Consider the following 21655-nt stretch of genomic DNA (forward strand, 5'->3'; position numbering starts at 1 on the left):
AGATGGGCTTCAGGTTGATAGATATCTATCACCCCTCAATTTAAAGCTATGCCCCCTCACGCTAGTCATCACCATCCAAGGAAAAGGGTTCTCACTGTCCACCCTATCTAAACCTCTGATCATCTTGTTCTCTGTTCAGTCACCTCTCAAACTTCTCTGTAACGAAAACAGTCTCCAGTTTCTCAGCCTTTCCTCATAAGACCTTCCCTCCACACCAGGTAACATCCTGGTAAATCTCTTTTGCATCCTTTCCAATACTTTCACATCCTTCCTATAATGTGACGACCAGAAATGTATGCAATATTCCAAGTGCAGCCACACCAAGTTTGGTACAGCTGCAACATGGCCTCATGGCTCCAAAACTCAATCCCTCTATCAGTAAAAGCGAACACACTGTACATCTTCTTAATAACCCTATCAACCTGGGTGGCAACTTTCAGGGATCTATGTACATGGACACAGAGATCTCTCTGCTTGTCCACACTACCAAGAATCTTACCATTAGCCCAGTACTCTATATTCCTGTTACTCCTTCCAAAGTGTAAATCACCTGACACTATTCCACATTAAATTCCTTTTGCCACCTCTCATCCCAGCTCTGCAGCTTATCTATGTCCCTTTGTAACCTGCAACATCCTTCAGCGCTGTCCACAATTCCACCAACTTTAGTGTCATCTGCAAATTTATTAATCCATCCTCTACGCCCTCATCCAGGTCAATTTAAAAATGACAAACCACAGTGGCCCCAAAACAGATCCTTGCAGTACACCACTAGTAACTGAACTCCAGGATGAACATTTTCCATTAACCACTACCCTCCGTCTTCTTTCAGTTAGCCAATTTCTGATCCAAACTGCTAAATCACCCTCAATCCCAAGCCTCCATATTTTCTACAATAGCCTACTGTGACGAACCTAATCAAATGCCTTACTGAAATCCTTATACACCACGTGAACTACTTTACTCTCATCCCCTGTTTGGTCACCTTCTCAAAGAACTCAATAAGGTTTGTAAGGCACAACCTACTCTTCACAAAACCACGTTCCTATATCCTTAATCAAATTATTCCCCTCTTGATGATTAGAAATTCTACCTCTTATATCCTTTCCAACACTTTACTCGCAACCGAAGTAAGACTTACTGGTCTATAATTATTAGGGTTGTCTCTACTCCCCTTCGTGAACAAGGGAATAACATTTGCTATCCTCCAGTCTTCTGGCACAATTCCTGTAGACAATGATGACATAAAGATCAAAGCCAAAGGTTTTGCAATCTCCTCCCTGGCTTCCCAGAGAATCCCAAGATAAATCTCATTCAGTGCCAGGAACTTATCTATTTCCAGAATTACTAACACTTCCTCCTTGTGAACCTCAATTCTGTCTGGTCTAACAGCCTGTATCTCAGTATACTCCTCGACCACGTTGTCTTTTTCCTGTATGAATACGGATGAAAAGTATTCATTCAGCATCTCTCCTATCTCCTCTGACTCCATGCATAACTTCTCACTACTGTCCTTGACTGGCTCTAATCTTACTCTAGTCATTCATTTATTCCTGACATGCCTATAGAAGGCTTTACGGTTTTCCTTGCTCCTACAAAGACTTCTCATGTCCCTTCCTGGCTATTCTTAGTTCTTTCTTTAAGTCCTTCCTGGCGGACTTGTAACTCTCAAGCACCCTAACTGAGCCTTCACATCTCATCTTGACATAAGCCGCCTTGTTCCTCTTGACAAGAGGTTCGATTTCTTTACTAAAGAAATTGACCACTTCCTCCCTGTCTGATAGGTCCATACTTAGAACGAGCTCTACATTTCAATTGTGCCCACTCCATGCAGTTTCCTTCCCCATCCTATGTATCGTAGATCTTACCTAATTATATCATAATTTTCTTTCCCCTAGCAATAACTCTTGCCCTGTGGTATATACCTATCCCTTTCCATCACTAAGGTAAATGTAACCAAATTGTGGTCAGTATCACAAAGTGCTCACCTACTCCCAAAGCTAACACCTAGAGAAGTTACTAATGAATTTGTGATGGGGTATAAACTAAAATCCACCAATGCTCATATACATTAAGAAGCTGTTCAATTATGTTCAAAAGGAAGTTATCTGAATTGTCTCAATGGAGTAATTGTGGTTGCCATTGAATAAGTTGCTGACCATTGCCCACTTTCATTTCATATTGCATTCTGTTCTGTCGACAAAGATCTAAGCAAGTGACAGAGATGGCAGAAATGATACAAATATAAAATATTGCAGAAGCTGAAAATTGGAATCAAGAACAGTAAATGCTGGGAAACCTCAGCAGACCAGGCAGGGTCTGAGGAGAAGTCATTGACCTGAAACAGTAGCTCTGCTAGTTTCCACAGATGCTGCGTGACTTGTTAAATTTTACCAGCTTTGTTTGTTCTTTTGTTAGGAAGAAACAGCATTCACCTCAGGTTGCTAATACATTCCTCCTACTTCTGGTTATAAAACAGCATTAACAAAGATTTGTGTGTCAAGTTGTACAGCACTACAGATTGTAAAATGATCATAGCAATGCCTAAAGTGAGATGCATTTTTTTGCACCAAGCTTGGTATAGCCTTTTGAATTCAAAAACGTGAATGTCTCGCAACTCCCTTCCGAACAGCACTATGGCTGTCCCTACCTCTCCCTCTCTCGCTGCCACCGTCTCAAGGGGAGTTTGAGATGGAAATAAATGGTGCCCAAGCCAAAGTTGCCCTTATCTCATAAAAGAGTAAAACAAAATTATGATTGCTACAATAAAATAACTCACGATTTGATGACATTATGTATTCATGTGTGTCTGCACATATGGTGTTCCAACATTTAACCTGAAGCACAGTGACCATCAAATCTAGAAAGAAACAATGTGCCTTTCATCCTCACTGCAGCAAACCCACTGCTCATTTTGATGGATTATATTTTGCCAGCTGTTTTGTGACTCATTTCAGTGAACTTATTCTACGTTTTTGGGCTGAGGATAACCGAAAGATTACCTCAGCTCAATGTCATTTTAAAGTTTAAACCTTTCTACTGGAGAGTTGAGTTAGTTAATGATGATTTAGGATACTTTGTCTTCTGATTTAAAAAAGATACATTTTCTTCAAAGTAACTAAGCTTCAATGCACAGGAATTGGGTGTTCATTTTTTTTCTGCCCGGCCTTTTCTTGAACTATTCATTTCCTGTTTCATATGTTTTATTATAGGAATGCACTTTCAATAAATTGTTTGTCTTTAAATTAAGAAATCATACTAATATATTTGAGCAAATATTTCAGCAAAATTCAATTAAAAGCAAATTTTGTTTTCAAAAGTGAACTTGACAAAACTCACCAAATCGAACGGCAAATTTAGTGGGGGAAATGGAGAGTTAAACATTTGAATATGAAAGTTGCTGTCCGATCTGCTCTTTTTTGCGATTAGTCTTGCAAACAGCCAATACATCACTATCTGAATCACCACTGAAATTCATTGAATATAAGGAAGTTCCGGTTCCTGCACCCACTAAACCTGCTTCCTGAGGTTCGGCCTTGTCTGTCTCAACCAAGTAACCTTCTTAATGGTATGATGTGTCATAATTATTGACAAACAACTGTCTTGGCACCAAAATGATCCAGAACAAGTGTAGAGTCCAATTCCTTCAGCTTTTAATTATTGCAGATTTTTTTAGTCTTTCCATTTTCTTGCTCTTCCAAAGCAAATCTATCTTCCTCTCTGTCTCTGTCTCTCTCTCTCTCTCTCTGTCTCTCTCTCTCTCTCTGTCTCTCTCTCTCTCCCTCTCTCTCCTTTACTTTCTGTACAAGATTTTACATTGAGTCCAATTTTCACTTGCCACCCTATTCATTTAAAATACTCCAGTCAAATTGATTAAAGAAATACGTTGTTGTTACCTCATGTAACTTGCTTGTGTAAGTCCTGGAAGCCAATAGAGAGCACTGAATATTTCCACCTTTCATTTACAGTAACTTGCAAGGCAAAAATAGAAATTAAACAGACCAGGGAAAGTCCCCACTGTTTGTTCACTGACTTATTTATTTCCCTCTTCGTTGTCTTAGCACTTGTGTAATTTTAAATTTTCTGTTTGTCACCTTGGCCTTTTATTTTGGTTTTTCTCATTCATTCACGGAATGAGTGTTGCTAGCTAGGCCAACATTTATTGCTCATCCCTGAAATAGGTGGTAATGAGCTGCCAACTTGATCTTCTGTAGTATTTCAGGTGGAGAGACCCCAACAGTGTTGTTGGGGAGCAAGTTCAGGATTTTGACCAAGTGACAGTGAAGGAACAGTGATGTGGTTCCAAGTCAGGGTGGTGTGTGGTCTGAAGGGGTATCTGCTGACTTTGTCATAGAGTCATACAGCACAGAAACAAACCATTCAGTCCAACCAGTCCATGCTGAACATAATTGCAAACTAAACTAGTCCTATTTGCCTGCACCTGGCTCATATCCCTCCAAACCTTTCCTATTCATGTACCTACCCAAATGTCTTCTAAAGATTGTAATTGCACCTGCATCCACCACTTCCTCAGGAAGTTCATTCCACACCCGAACCATTCTCTGTGTAAAAAAATTGCCTCTCATGTCTTTTTTTTAAATCTCTCTCCTCTCACCTTAAAAATGTGCCCCTCATCTTGAAATTTCCCCATCCTAGGGAAAAGACAATTACCATTAACTTTATCTATACCTCTCATTATATTATAAAGTTCTATCAGGTCATCTCTCAACCTCCTACGCTCCAGTAAAAAATGTCCCAGCCTGTCCAGCCTTTCTTTATAACTCAACTCTCTCCGGCTTGATAATATCCTTCCTGTAACTGGATAACCAGAACTGGACACAGTATTCCATCAGAGGCCTCACCAATGTCCTCTACAACCACAACATAATGTCCTAAATCTCATACTCAAAGGACTGAGCAATGAAGGCAAGCGTGTCAAATGCCTTTTTAACCATCCTGTCTACATGTGATGCCAACTTTAAAGGATTATGTATTTGCACCCAAGGTCCTTCTGTTCTACAACACTACCCAAGGCCCTACCATTAATTGTATAAGCCCTCCTAATGTTTGTTGTACCAAAATGCAATACCTTGCACTTGTCCAGATTAAGCTCCATCTACCATTTTTCAGCCCAGTGATCTATTTGATTAAGATCCCTTTGTTCTTCTAGATGGCAGATGTTGTGGGCTTGGAAGTGACACCAAATTTCCTTTTTATTCTGACTATTCATTTCAGAACATTTATGAATTGTGTGTCAACATAGAATGCAATATGTTATGCTCTCTCTCATAGTAAATTTGGACAGGGCATTTCATCATGATGATGAATGGAGATTCTACCACCTTTCTGTGTCTGTCCTGATATTGTCCACGGACAGCTTTCCTACACCATTCCATGGCTATTTCAGGCTGCTAAGTAGACACTTAATACCAAATTAAAAGCCTCATCCCACTTGCACAGTATGGTGACAAACTGTTAAAGCTGATTGTAGTCTCCCTGGTTCAGTGCACTCAATGCCTCATTAAGGGACCCAGCATTGGGAAAATGGGCAGTGTGTTGTTCAGAATTAAGCCTCTTCCCTTGCTGTCAATACCTGCTCCCCTACGACCCCATCTCTTGAAATCCCTCCCAACAATACTCATCTGACTCCTGAGATCATTCAAGGGTTGAAGCCTCTGCTATGTTTCTTTCTCACAGCAGTCACCATTTGATTGGGGATGATGCAGAGCAATATGAAGGCAGGTAGCTCTCAGCAGGTGCAACTTCTAGCCCTGAGCTGCTTGATCCTAGTGAAGGGAGACAACAGGGTCTCTCATTGCCTCAAAAGTTAATGAATGAATACCCATCCCACCACCACAAAATGACCCCAGAAACCTTGTTGCCTGCTGAAATATGCGCATCTTCTTTAAGCTTTATAATTTTATGCTTTTATTTAATGCTTCACACTTTATTTTTGAGTTGAAATTATATGCATCGTCAACCACATATACCTATAATGTTATTCTCGTACCACTTTCCTTCAAAGTCACATTCTTGTCAAACGTTTTGTTTCTTTTGTTTGGGATGGCGCAGTGACTCAGTGGTTAGCACTGCTGCCTCACAGCACCAGGGACCCAGGTTCAACACAAGCCTTGGGCCACTGTCTGTGTGGAGTTTGCATATTCTCTCTCTGTGTCTGCCTGGGTTTCCCACAGGTGCTCTGGTTTCCTCCCACAGTCCAAAGATGTACAGTTCAGGTGAATTGCTAAATTGCCCATAGTGTTAGGTGCATTAGTCAGGGGTAAATGTAGAGTAATGCAGTAGGGGAATGGGTCTGGGTGGATTACTCTCTGAAGTGTTGGTGTGGACTTGTTGGGCTAAGTGGCCTGTTTCTACACTGTGGGGAATGTAATCATCTCATCTATATAATTTCCATCATAACCTGTCTGTCATGATTAAATGATCAATCTTGCTAAAGTAAAAACAAAAATTGTTTGAGATTCAAGTAACATATGGGCAAAGGAAAGGGAGGTGTTGACTTTCCATATCATTTTATTATCTTGCCTCAGAATGAGTACTTGAAACTTAACCTTAGAGGTGGATGGCTCTGATCCTTAATTATCACCGAGACCTCCCAGTTGGATATTTAAGATGGTTCACAGTACTCTTCACAGTGCCATCTCGGTTTGAGCTGCAACTGGAAGATTCAAAATCTAGCCTTAGATTACCCTCTGCTGGCTCTTCCTGGCATTGTTTGTGGCTGCTGCTTCCTCACCTCTACATCCAATGTGGCCAGATTTCCCCATCAGGTTTTCTTACCCAAGTCCTAAGCAACTGCCAATTTCAACTTTCTACTTCATAAGTCAGCCCCGGCAGCATATCACTGGAATCTCTCATCAGAATTATTAAAGACTGATTTTATAAGCACGTGATAAGTTCTGCTGGTTTTTAGCTGGAGGCTTAGCATTAGGTATTGCAAGGAAGAGGGTCTCTGGTAAAGTCTGGCATGGTGGCTCAGTGGTTAGCACTGCTGCCTCACAGCACCAAGGTGTGGAGGTACAAGTGGACAAAATCAGAAGTCACACAACACCAGATTATAGTCCAAAGGGTTTGTTAGAAATCACAAGCTTTCAGAGCACTGCTCCTTCGTCAGGTATAGCACTTCACCTGATGAAGTAACAATGCTCCAAAAGCTGGTGATTTCTAATAAACGTGTTGCACTATAACCTGGTGTTGTGTGACTTCTCACAGCACCAGATCCTGGATTTGATTCGAGCCTCGGCTGACTGTCAGTATGGAGTTTGCACATTTTCCCTGTGTCTGTGTGGGTTTCTTCTGGGTACTCCAGTTTCTTCCGACAGTCCAATGATGTGCAGGTTAGGTGGATTGACCATACTAAAGTGCCCTGTAGTGTCCAGAGTTTAGCCGTGTAAAATGAGATTTACAGAGGAAGTGCTGGGGGCTAGCTCTGGTTGGGACGCTCTTCAGAATTCGGGGCAGACTTGATCGGCTGAATGACCCTTTCTGCACTGGAGGGGATTCTATGATTCTGAGTGAAGTGGTAGACATGAAGAAGCTGGATCGCAATGTTTATTGAAATGTTTGTCCATGCTGTCTTATTTATAATAGGTTTTCTTTTGAGTTGAAAATATGTTGCCACACTGCTAAGAAAGGCATTTCATATGTTTGCACAGAGGAAATGAGAGACCATGGAGGTGTGTGGGGAGCATGAAAAGGTGGAATTGGGATATGGGGAATGGGTTGGGCAATGATGGGGTGTGAGTAATGAGGGTGAGAATGCTTAATATTTAACAGGTCATTAGGACAAAGTCCCAGAGACATTGAGACAATCTTTTCAGCAGTGCAGCTGGGCATTTAGTAGTTCAGATCAATATCCAGTGGCAGTGGGCCTGAATCTATCTCACCACCACCCAACCTCCCTCTACCATTCAGGAACCTTTCCTGAAACAGGTACACCAAACTAGACATGTCCCCATTTAAGGCAGAAGCCTCAGAAGTGAAAATTTGGCCCTATGTCTGGAAAACACATGAATTATGGAATTAGATAATCCCAGAAGTATGGAAGCAAATGATATCCATAACAAAAGAGGCCCAAATGTCATTGTGTTGCTCATTGATTCAATTAAGCTTCAGTTCTTTGGGAAATTGGCTTATTGTTCTGATAAATTTTAGGTGGTCTATCCTTCACTTCACACACCCCATCAATTTCCTCATCCTCCACCCATGCCAACACATGTTCTTCATCTACCCTCGCCCTTCATGCCAAATCATAAAATGAGTTTTTGAGCAGTGTGGAAACATGCTTCATGAATGAATCATGAATGAATTCATGTGAATGCTACCACTTCATCAGACTGACGCAATTTTGAATAGTAAGGTTCAACCTCCTTATGGATTTGCCTATACGTAACCACTTGTGGCACTGATCAAAAGCATTCCTAACACTTTAATATATGCTGCCATTTTCTGGTTGGACATGCAAGGGAAAACTCTATTGTAAAAGGCTGCAGAGTTGGAGTCTGCTCTGGCATTGGTGTTGGTGCTGAAGGAGCCCAAAGTCCCAAAAATGGCAGCAAATCAACATTACGTCTCAAATGAAGTCATGATTTGCAAACTCTACATGCATTTGTTTTAGGCAATAACATGGACTTGGTTCCTGATCTGACATTTATAAACCTTCGAAGTCCTTCCTTGCGCTCCGTTAGTTGTCATAAGAGACCCAGCATTTTCCCTGTGCCTCTTCCCCAATATTCGACCTGTTGTTGCTATCAAGGGTACGAGCATGGGGCTTTTCATAGAATTTCTTATGCTGCTATGGAGTTTGCGAAATGTGTTGTTGGAGGAGGTTTCATAGTTTGTTAGTGTCTAAAGGGAGTGATTGTGAACCTGTAAAAGGAGCTCATTGGAGTTTGAAAACTTGTCAACAAATCTCTCATAGATACTATCCCTCACATTGTGTTTTGCACGGTCATAGAAAATGAAGCATCGGCAGCAGGGAAGGAAAGCTGTGAGTCCAGGAGGTAATGAGAGCTCTTAGTGGATGGTGTATTCACCTGAGGTCTTCATGGAGCTTCCTCATAACTTCACTTTAAGAGGCATGGTTGCTCAGTGGTTAGCACTGCTGCCTCACAGTTCAATTCCAGCCTCAGGCAATGTCAGTGTGGAGTTTGCACATTCTCCCTGTGTCTGCGAGGGTTTCCTCCAGATGCTCCAGTTTCCTCCCACAATCCGAAAACATGCAGATTAGGTGGATTGGCCATACTAACTTACCATAGTGTTCAAGGATGTGTAAGTTCAGTGGATTGGCCATGGGAAATACTGCATTACAGGGATAGATTGGGTGGTGAGACTGGATGGGATGCTCCTCGGAGGTTTGGTGTGGGCTAACCTGTCGGGATTCCATAAACATCAGACACAAGTGAACTCTGACAGTAGTCCTAAATTTCTATACCTCAAGATCTATCTTGGCTGAACTCAGCAAAACTGCCAACATCTCTCAGTTCACCATGAGTCACTGCATGAAGGAGGGAGGAGAGGCACTCTGTGTCAGGAAAAGGGGACTCTGTAGTCTGACTAAAGAGGAACAGGAAGAATGCAGGTAGCTGACAGGCTGTGAGAGCCGCATTGAATCAGAGTGTTCCTACCTCCTTGGTTTGGGCTTGCCCTAGACACTCAGACTGCCAGGGGCTGGCTATGTGACAGTTCTCAAGTATCTGAAAGATAAATGCACAAAGCAACCTTTGCTGAAGGAAAAGGAAGAAATCGAAGGGCGTTTACTCATTCTGCAACTTACACATTACAACAGGTTGTGGAATAAGGGTGAAGTGTGATTTGAGAAGATTAATTTGTCAGAAATATGCTATCAGGTTTATATGCTCTCTGCTTTACCTCCACCAGTCATAAATCATCCTCATCACACCAGCTAATGAGCCTGTTTGAGTTTATAGACCAGAGACTACTAATTGGAAATCTGATTCAAGAGAAAAAATACAAATGTTTGTTCTATCCATGTTGCTATTGAGCAACATCCTTGCTTCTCTCAGATCTTCACCATTCTGGTCCATTCACTGTGTCCCACTTTCCAGTTCAGAATGAAGCAATATTGAAACTTGTTTTAGACCCATTTGTTCATCCAGCAGTAAGTTTTCAATCAGCATCTCAAACCTGTATTATAATGTGATCCTTTTTGGTTTGTATCCGTTAACACCCTTGGATACATAAAAAATGTGATGGCACATCAAGTTGTGTATATAGATTTTCTATAATTTTGGAACTGATATTGGATAAGAACCAATAACATTAAACTCCTGTATATGGAGCAACTGTGTTTAATTGTTACCAAAGGACACTTAAAATGGAAGGAACAGTTTAGAGCATGATGTTTCCATTAGATAGGCTTGGAATAAAAGATGAGCAGCATGGCCAATCATCATCTGGTGAGAACTACATATTTGAACACAACCAGAGGAGTTCATTGTGCACTGCAAGCTATTGTATTCACTTAGCAACAAACATCCAAGGAAATAAATGAGGGAAAGATTTAAAAATCACACAACTTTCAAAACATTCACATTCTAAGAATGGCATGCAGACTTTGAACTGGTGAACCCTTCACTGGGATAATCTATGTACATTTTCATTTGTGTTTTTATTTGTTCCAGGTAAAACATGTGATTCCACTATTAACTACTGTGAATGCAACCCATGTTTTAATGGAGGAACCTGCCAGAATCAAGCTACTGGTTATTACTGCCACTGTCCATTTGGTAAGGAATGTCAATTTAGTTATGTAAGCATGTATATACTATTCAACGGTGTAGTCTTTTTGCAAAGGATTCCTGAGGTGTTTGTATTTAGCTGAAACGGGCCTGTAATAACAGGTTGTGCTGAATGGAAAATGGCCATTTGTCATTTTTGCATTCTTTTGTGTAATCATAATATAGTGTTTTCAATATACATTATCATGCTGTATCATAGACTGATTGTTGCTTCATTCAAACCAGCAATTCAGGCTGATTCAAGTATAATTGTGCATAAGTAGTTGAAATGCGATTACTTTACATTATAAACCATATTACTTGCACTCACTTTGTTATGACAGTTTATTGCAAAGCTCAAGCCAATTTCAGGAAACATTAGTCATGTATAAGGCATAAATTTATTCCAAGTTTAATTTACAACACGTAGTTCAATGTGCAAAACAAACAAAACTTGTACATCAGTTGAACAACTGCCAGGTTGGTTTATTATTCTGGATTAGTGGTGCTGGAAGAGCACAGCACATCCAAGGATGCTGCCTGAACTGCTGTGCTCTTCCAGCACCACTATCCAGAATCTGGTTTCCAGCATCTGCAGTCATTGTTTTTACCAGGTTGGTTTAATCGATCATGCAATGACAACTAAAAAAAAATGCATTGGCTGTAAAACACTTAGCAATTCCTTGAGTTGGTGAAAGATGCTATGTTAATGAAGTCATTTTCTTTGCTTCGTCTTTTCATTCTTGATTCGTGTACATGAAGGTTCTTTCGTAATTAAAAGCATGTCCAAGAGAGTGACTTTCAGACTCATCCATCACAGATATGGTTCATTATTTCCATCAGATTAAATTTGCAGCCAGTCTGAAGTCATATCTGGACTGTTACCAGAGTATTGCAGATGACATAGACTGGAAATCATTTTAAGACTTTTTCCTACAGTTATCAAAGGAAGACTGTTTCCTTCCTTAAGTTTATTCTGATACTCCCGTAGTTCTTGTTCGTGGTTTTCTCCAAATTCCCAGTCACTTAGTACCATTCTCCCTTCCTTTCACCCATATTTGTTTCATTTTCTGTTACTTTCTTTCCACAGTTTAGCCTAGCCCTGTCTCCAAGGACCAGGATTTAAGCAAACCTCTTGTGCTTAGACTGGTATAGCTGTTGTGGTGAAACCAGTTGGCTCGGTGGCTGAATGGCTTATTTACAATGCAGAGTAATACCAACAGCACAGGTTCAATTCCCACATTGGCTGAGGTCCTCGTGAAGGTCTTATATTCTTGACCTCGCTGAAGGAATGTTGGCTGTCAGGTTACACAATCATCAGTCATCTCTCTCTAATGAGAGAACATTGTATGACTTTTGCAACTGCCACTCTAGTTCTTAGCCTTCATGTCCATTCACCTTCTGAGGGTAGAAAATGGTTTACAAAGTGAAAATGAATACAGTTCCAGGAAGACCGGTTGCACTGGGAACAGTTAATTGGGAATGATGTTGAGGTTGATGTTGTCAATGAGCTTGCTAGAGGTGATATAAAGAAAGATGCTGGAAAAATTCAAGAAAGGCATATATCTAGGCCAAACACTCTGCTGATTCCAGACGAAGCTATTTCACTCAGCCAGGGCAAGTGGAGGAAGCAGGAGATGCAGATGAAAAGTGCAGTGTTTGGATATGGCAGAGTCAGGATGTTAGATTCTCATGCTGGGGCAGAACAAACTTTACTTTGCAGTAAACAATGATTTTGATTAGTATTGAGTAAGAGCCATTAAAGCTTTGGTAATACAGACAATCACTACGGGCCTACTGTTATCTTCCCATCTACTATTTGTTACTGCCAACCTAGAGACAAAAGCTTGTTACCTACAATAGAAGACAGTTTCCAACATTACCAAGTTGTTCCAAAATCAGATGTCAGTCAAATTTATAGTGTCATAGAGCATGGAAACAGACTTGTCCATGCTGGCCAAGCTAAACTGATCCCATTTGCCTGCTTTTGTCCCATATTTCTCTGAACCTTTCCCATTCATGTATCTGTCCAAATGTTTTTAATTATTGTAACTGTATCTGCATCCACCACTTGCTCAGGCAATTCATTTCATATGTGAACCACCCTTTGTGTGAAAAAGTTTCCCCTTCGATCCCTTGTAAACCTTTCTCCACTCATCTTCAAAATATGTCCTCTAGTTTTGAACTCACTACCCCTAGGAAGAAGACCTTTGGTGTTCACCTTTTCTATGCCCCTCATGATTTTATGAACCTGTGTAAGGTCACACCTCACCCTCTTACACTCCAGTGAAAGACGTCCCAGCCCATCCAGCCTCTCCTTATAACTCAAACCTCCATTCCTGGCTATATTCTGGTAAGTCTTTTCTGAATTCTCCACAAGTTAATAATATCCTCCCTGTAACAAGGTGACCAGAACTGTATACAGTACTCCAAAAGGCCTCACCAAAGTCCTGTAAAACCACAACATGACATCCCAACTCTTATAATGCTAAATGCCTTCTTACCATCTTGTCTACCTGTGACGCAGCTTTCAAAGAACTAATGATTGAAAGGATAGATAAGGGCAGAGTGGCAAATGTTGTCTGCATGGACTTTAGTAAAGCCTTTGACAAGGTTCCACATGGCAGACTTGTTAGTAAAGTTAGATCATGTGATTCAGGAAGAGTTTGCCAATTGGATGCAAACTTGGCTTCATAGTAGGAGATAGAGATGGTAGTGGAGAGTTATTTTTCAGACTGGAAGCTTGTGACCAGTGGTGTTCCATGGGAATTGGTGCTAGGTCCACTGTTATTTGTCATTTATGTAAACGGTTTGGGTGAGAATTTAGGAAGCATGGTTAGCAAGTTTGTGGATGACATTAAAATTGGTTGTATAGTAGACAGTGGAAAAGAGATCTTAATCTTAATCTAAGATTACAAAGAGATCTTAATCAATTGGGTCAATGGGCTGAGAAGTGGCACATGGAGATTGATATGGATAAATGTGAGGTATAGCATTTAGGTAAGATGAACAAGGGCACAACTTACACAGTTAATAGTAGGGCATTTGGTAGTGTTGTTGAACAAAGAGACCTAGGGGTTCAGGTACACAGTTCTATGAAAGCTGTGTCACAGGTAGAAGGTTGGTTAAGAAGGCATTCAGCATGCTTGCCTTCATTGCTCAGACCATTATTTTATAATCTGATAAATATGGATAATCCACTACCCTTCAACGCTGTATCCAGTTCCCATTTTTACCTAAGTCAGTATGCAGCAATGTGTGAAACCCTGAGGACAGCAACAGAAGCTGATATGCTTTGAGTTTGAAGCTTGGAGTTGACCCAGATCATTATAGCTGAGGCAAGTTAGTTCATAGTTGACCTTAGGCAGAAAGGCAGACAATTTATTTGGGCCTATTCTAAAACACAAAAGCAAACATTGGATAGAACTAAATGCTTTTCTTCCCTGCCTGCCAGCAAGTGTAAGATGGGGCTTATTTCTTCAAGGGGAGAGTGCAGGATGGGAACACTGCCTCCACCAATAATGGAGTTGGGAGGTTCATTAGATGCTAATTGAGAAGCTTAGGTGAACATCTAATTGGTATTCAATCTTTGTCAAACAGGAGAGTCATCCAGAAAATCCAAATAACAAATTCTTTTTTGTAAGATTTTATGGGACTGAAGTGCTAGGGGAATAATCCCTCAATCAGGCACTGAGGAGGAACACTGAAAGACACTCCATACCTTTGCCTTCAACCCCTCTTTGACTCTGTAATCTCTATCATACCACATACGGCCCCTCACACTTACTGGGCCTATTGTGAATGGATGTGTGCGCATACAGGGCACGGTGCAATACATGCTACTTAAATGTCTTATGGGCAGTTCTTACTTTTTCCATGTGCGTGCATCGTATGGCCAAACCTTGTTGCACATCCCTAATTGCCTTTGTGCTAATGGCTTGTGATCCCATTTCAGAGGCCATTTACAAGTCAACCACATCACTATGGATCTGGAGTCAGATGGAAGCCAGATCAGGCAAAGATGGCAGATATCATTCCCAAAATGATATCAATGAACCAGATGGGCTTTTAGAACAATTGCAGATGTATTAATTTAATTCAAATTCCACTATCTATAATGGTGGTATTTGCACACCGGTCTCCATAGCTTTAGCTTAGGCCTCTGGATTCCAAACTTAATCTTAGCAGTAATTCCCTAAGGATTCTTTACCTAGTGAGCTAGATTCCTGTTGCAAACATTAAATTCTGCCAACTGGATTAGTAGCATCCTTCCTGGTCTAACACTCCAGATACCGCTCATGGTTTATCATGGCGGCTTGTTTTCACATGCGTCAGTGAAAATGTTCTTGCAGTTCAAGGAAGCAAGGATGAAATTCTTTCTTCCTCCCCATTCATTCATTCTTGGTATAAAAAGGAGTCGAAAATCACACGGCTCAGAATTCGCTCTCCTAGAGACCAGTAAACTGAATTATCTACTACCAAGGAAAATAAACAAAATGATACAGTAACACAGCATCATAATTCATCAACTCATTGTCCAAGATGTCATATATGCTAATTTGCATTTAAAAATAGTTACCATAACCATGGCATTACTTGGTTTACTTGGGTTCATTCATGAAGAAATGTCTTCCACAATATAAACATGACTCAACATTTTCTGTGACTCAACATGTAAAGTCCAGTTAACAATGATTTGAACTACGTTACACCACAACCTAATTCTTCTGATGAGAACAGGAATTCCAGCGCTTGTCACTAGCCAACTCAATTCAGTACTCTAAAGATACTCTCTCTCTCCGAATGTGAATTGCAATTGCAAGTACAGCCTCGATAACATCTGGAAAAATGTTCCTAATCATTCTGTTTGCTAACTTCTACAATAACTATTGCCATCATGCATTAAAATGAAGTACTGAAGGTTGAAGTCATTGCCAGCATGCATTATGGCAGACCACCAGCAAGAAATTAAGGTGATTCGAACCACATTGGATGCTGCTACATATTAAATGCCGAGAGCTGTAACTTCTTACTGTCATTTTATTCAAGGCAAATCACAATTATCCTGTCATCTTATTGGTACTTGTATGAAGCATTTTTATATGCGAGCTTATAGTACAACAATAAATCTGCAGATAATGGCAAGTCATTGCAGTGAAGGTTGGAATAAAACTAGGCACCCCAGATAGTTTATACAAGCAGATTCCAGGCAGCTTTGTTTTATTAAACAGACCTAATTAATGAAATCATATATGCTGTGAGACTCAGACTTGAAACACTTATTAAAATGGTGCCCCTTTAAAATTGATATATTCAAGAATAAATGTTGCACCTATATGTCTTTTAATTTAGTAAAACTTTAAAACTGTTAGTAATCCTAAATATAATTGTGATATAATCTGGGGTCCGAGAAGAATAATCCTTAATGTGCATTGTCCTACTATTTCCAAATGACCTAGATTTCAATCTCATTCACACATATGGGTGAAATGCACTTCGCCAACAGCCCAATGGGAAATGTATATTGTTAGCCTCAACCTAATTTCTAACTGATGACACTTCACTGCATGAAACCTTTTATGAATTGTACATGAAATTGGTAATTTCACTCAGATGCCACACGATGACTAGTGTGAGAAATAGATGTGTTTGGCAAAGTTTTGACTCATTCAACATCCATCCACCTGCACAGAGTTAGAACTGGGACACTAGGGGCTATTTTGAAGTTTAAAGGAAATTGTGCTGCTGGCCATGAATAAAAAAAAAAGGCCCTGATTTTCATTCCCAGGTGGGGAGTGTGGAGGCAGGACAGTTCCTCAGAATACCCAGGAAAAATGTAGCCTGGAAAGTTAGATTTCCCTTCTGGAGTAGTGGGATTATTTGAGACATGGGTCAGGCAACCACAGAGAGCATATATCACAGACTCAATGCAGTGCCTGCCCCGTGCGTGAGAATTGTGTGAAAGATTGATTAAACCAAAATGCTTGTTCAACCCTCACCCCTCTTACTTCCATCTCTCTCATACATACTTTCTATGTTACCTAATTCCCTATGCCCACCGTGATCTCCCAAACTCTCCATGGTGCCCAATGCTGCTATACTTGCCATCCATGTTCCTCCACTCCATACAAACTCACCGTGTATCCATCAAGGGAAAACTTTGAAGTTTACAAAATAAAGTTGCCTATCTATTGATGATCTTTTATATTTATTCACTCGTGGGACATAGATATCATTGACTAGGCCAGCATTTATTGTCTGTCCTTTTTATTAAAAGACTAATAAAATATTAATTATTAAATAAACACTGTCCTTGATTTTAAAAAATCAATAAGTTGAAATTCATTCAACGAATCTTTTAGGAGAACAACATTTGTATTATAAGTTCTTTGGCAGGTTGACTCTTCTATTGGGTTTATGTATTTTCAGGCGCATTCTGATATGCTTTTAACAATCAGAAAGGATACCCAACACTGCCCCTTCCATCCAATTCTACAAACCACCCCACCATCCCTCTTCCAACCACCCTGAAAAACATTTGACCTGCCAAACTTCCTCTTAACATATCCTGGGATCTTTACCTGTTGGCCTGTTCCGTCCACACTGGGTTCCATAAAATGAGGATACCAAAACAGGTTTAAATGAACACAACTGTTAATTCAAATAGGTACTGTATCCATTAGCTATACATGCATGAAGCCCAAAGCCACCCATGCTGTGCCTCACCCTCCCTCACAAAAACCAGAAATGATATATTCAGGGCCAACACTTCTGATTTGTGAGGTTTTTAACCTTTTTGCAAGGACAGAGAGGCTGTCATGTCAGAAATCTAGCTTTGTGCTTAGCATTGAATCCAAAGTACAGTTAATACTGGCACTGATGCTCTAAAGATAGGAAATGCCCCGTTGCAAAGCACTGATATTCTTTATCTCGATGAATATATCGCAAACCGTGACAGAATCTGTGCTGTTCTCAATTGCTTTATTCATTGTGTCATTATCACAATTAAACATTCGATCTTTCCATCACCTTGCATTGTATACACCATGTATGTCATTTACAAGATGTTTACAGCAGTACTTCAAGGCTCGTTTGACAAACACCTCCCAAACCCATGACCTCTTCCATCTAGAAGGACAGGGTCAGTAAACACATATGAAGACCACCATCTGGAAATTCCCTGCCAAGCCCCACATCATCCTGACTTACAACCATTTAGCTGTTCCATCTCTATTGCTAGGCCAAAATCCGAGCACTCCCTTCCTAACAATCCTGTAGCTGTACTTGCACCACGTGGATGGTAATTGCCCCATCACCAGCTTCCTATGGGCAATTAGGGATGGGAAATATATTTGGCCATATCTTATGAAAGAATAAATCAAATCATAAATAAATGACAGGCAGAATACCTTAATATCTGTTACAAAGCAAGGTTTCTTGATTCATACAAGCAAACTTAAATACTGCAGAATATTTTATTGTACATGTTAAAATAGGGCTTGCATGGGTTTTGTTTGGGTGCTCCATTTCTGCCCACAGTCCAAAGATATGCATGTTTGGTGGATTAGCCGTGGATGATAGAGGTTTACAGGAGGGATATCCATCAGAGGGTCAGTGTGGAATTGATGGGCCGAATGGCCTGCTTCCACATTAGAGGGATTTTATTCTAAGTTGGACAGAAGGCAGCCAGTGAATGTGATGCATTTGGATCTCAAGAAGACCTTTAACAAGATGCTGCACAGGAGTTGCTAAATAAGACAAGATCCCATAGTGATAGAGGCTAGGTATTAACCTGTATATAAGATTGGCTGACAGGCATACAGCAGCAAGTAGAAATAAAGGGGTCTTTTTCAGGATGTCAGCTGGTGACGAGAAAAGTTCCACAGAGGTTAGTGTTGGGTCCGCAACTGTTCATGCTTTGTGAACAATCTGGTTGAAGAACCTGAGGGTATTGTTGCTAAGTTGACAGATGACACACAGCTAGGTGGAGGGGCAGGTAATGTCGAGGAAGTGGGGAGGCTACAGAAGGACATGGACAGGTGAAGAGTAGACAAAGAAATGACAGATGGAACACAGTATGAGAGAACGTGAGGTTATGCATGCTGATGGGAAGAATAGAGGCAGAGACTATTGTCTTACTGGGGAAAGCCTTCAGAAATCTGAAGTACAAAGGGATTTAGGAGTCCTCGTTCAGGATTGTATTAAAGTTAAAATGCAAGCTCACTTGGCAGTTAGGAAGGTAAGTGCAGTGTTAACATTAATTTTGAGAGAGCTAGAATACAAGAGGAGAGATTTACTAAGTCTGCATAAGGCTCCCATCACATTGTATTTGGAATATTGTGAGCACTTTTGGACCCTCATCTAAGGAAGGATGTGCTGGCATTGGAGGGGCTCCAGGGGAAGTTTACAAGAATGACCCTCAGAAGGAAGGGCTTGTCATATGAGGAGTGGTTAAGGACTCTGGGTCTGTACTCAGTGGAATTTAGAAGGATGAGGGGTTTCTGATTGAAACGTACAGAATACCGAGAGTGGACCGAGAAGATGCTTCTCCCAGTAGGAGAGACTAGGACCAAGAGCAGAGCCTCAGACAACCCTTTAGAACAGAAATGAGGAGGAATTTCTTTAGCCAGCAAGGATTAATATATGGAACTCATGTGGCAGAGGGCTGTGGAGGTCAAGACAGCGAGTATATTTCAAATAGATAGATAAGTCTTGATTAGTAAGGGATCAAAGATTAGAGGGAGAGGCAGGAGAATGTAGTTGAGAAATGTTATTAGCCATGATTGAATAATTGAGCACACTCAATAAGCCGCATGTACTAATTCCACTCCTGCATCTTATTTAGAGCAGTTTGAATATTGCTGAAAAGGGGGGCAGGGTGCTGAAAGTGTTCACCTTTCTGTAATCTGGACAGACATGGTATTGCTAAAGTGAATCAGAAATGACTTAGGAACCAATTAACACCTTTTCCTAATGTATTATAAATTGTTGTGATTGTTTGAAATATTTTGGCATTCTTGCATTTGTCCGAATGAGTACAAATTGGAAAAGCTTTCTAAATATGTCTTGCTTCACAGCAATATTCAAGTTATGCAGTGAATGATTTGTTGCATGATATACCATGACAAATGGTTGAGCTTAAAGAATATTGCTGACCCCTAAATAAATTTGACCTTACAATCATACATTCCATTCTTGTTTAATATTTTACAATACACAGAGATTGAAATTTGTGAGGTGACTGTGGATGCAATTTGGGAGGATCATCGACAGAACAGAAACGGAGTGCAGAAGGCTGATTTGACAATTTTATGCCTCAGTTACGCTATGGCCAAAATTAGGATCAGTTTCCTGCTTATTACCCATGTCTATTTCTAGCACCAAGCCACATTTAGTGATGTCTCAGGTTATTCTGGACAATTTGCTCCTATTAGATCAATGGAAGCCATGCTACTTGCTGTTATTTTCAGTCCTAGAATTTCCTAAAGCAACATTTGTAATGGTCAGAGACAGTGGATTTCAAGTGGCAGTAATCATTTTTGAAAGATAACCTTAGTTTCCCTTCAGGGAGAAACTAAAAATTGACACTTAGTTATTCAGCTCATGAAACTTGATTGCTTTTGTTACCAGACTGATGGAGTGCCATTCTAATTTTTCAGCACTCTATTGAATTAGGCATCTCTGTTGAGCTTCTACTATGTCAGTTATCCAGTTCTGTAACTAAAATGATTCCATTCCAAAGGAATTAGGGATTGTATTAACATTCTCTAGGCAACTCCCACTTGGACCCATAACTATTTTTCCAATTTATTGTTCTCTCCCATTCAAGTTTTGTCACTCATAGTTATATTTTGCATTTGCAATGGGAAATGTTTAATTATATTTAAATAATTTGTGGAATGTAGATTTGTATTGTGTGTATTCACAGAAAATTCACTATCCTGTTCACATTATGATAATTATGAATTGTATGAATCATAACTCATAAAAATAGATGACATAGTTAACCAGAGATGTGTATGCTAATATACGTTGTTCACTTTTTGGATATTAGAATTCCACACTATTCCTTCCACCAACAGGATAATGCATATTTATACAGCATTTTCAATAGTAGAAATGCCTCCAGCTACATGATGATAAATTTCAGGAAAACCTTTCATCATATTTGTGTGAAAATGGTTCCAACAGCCTGAATGGAGCAATAAGACTGACCAATTGTATATAGCTTTGCTCACACACTAAATCACAATTCACAAATGCTTCCATTTATTTGAATGGAGTGTATACCAGTTATCAGCTCCTTGTTTCTTTTGACGTAAATGGGAGTTCAAGTTGAGTTCAGTTCAGCATAACATAGGTGACAGCAAACTTGCAGACTATTTCACCTTTAGTCCACTTGCTTTTCATGAGGTCACTGCCAAAGAGCATTGACTAGGTTATCCAACCGGCACTGACATCTTTAACCAACAGTTTGATCCCCTGAATGAATTGAAAAGTGGGCAAACTGACAAGATTTTGACGAGATTACCAGTTAAGTTCGCATGATGTTGCAATAACAGCATCGTGGCTGTGTGCAATTTCAGCTTAAGCAGGGCTGAGGAGTGTTTGTGGGACAACTGGACCAAGCTGGAAGAAGTGGAACAGAGAGGAAGGACAAGTGAGGAGAGTAGAGTGGGAATGAGAGGAGGGGAAATGTGAACACATCGAGATAAGAGATGAGGCAGGTAGAGGAAGTGGTAAACAAAGGAATTTAGATGGTAAGGGTCAAATGGAAAGAAAAGAAGGATTGCAAGGTGGAGCAATGAGGGATTAAGAAAGCATTGGCCCAGTATTATCTGGTATGGGATGTCCAGGCTAATAAGTGTCATTAACAGATTAGAGAGACTGAAATGTCT

General features: G+C 40.3%; 1 protein-coding gene across 1 annotated transcript in view; it reads left to right on the top strand.

The window, feature by feature from the left end:
- The window catches only part of fat4 (FAT atypical cadherin 4), a 308318-nt gene that overhangs the window by 249889 nt on the left and 36774 nt on the right, over positions 1-21655 (top strand). Inside the window, exon 10 of the mRNA XM_060851445.1 lies at positions 10662-10766. Coding sequence (XP_060707428.1) covers positions 10662-10766 — 105 coding nt within the window. The remainder of the gene's footprint in view (positions 1-10661; positions 10767-21655) is intronic.

This window comes from Hemiscyllium ocellatum, chromosome 36, assembly GCF_020745735.1.
Source record: "Hemiscyllium ocellatum isolate sHemOce1 chromosome 36, sHemOce1.pat.X.cur, whole genome shotgun sequence".
NCBI classification, from domain to species: domain Eukaryota; kingdom Metazoa; phylum Chordata; class Chondrichthyes; order Orectolobiformes; family Hemiscylliidae; genus Hemiscyllium; species Hemiscyllium ocellatum.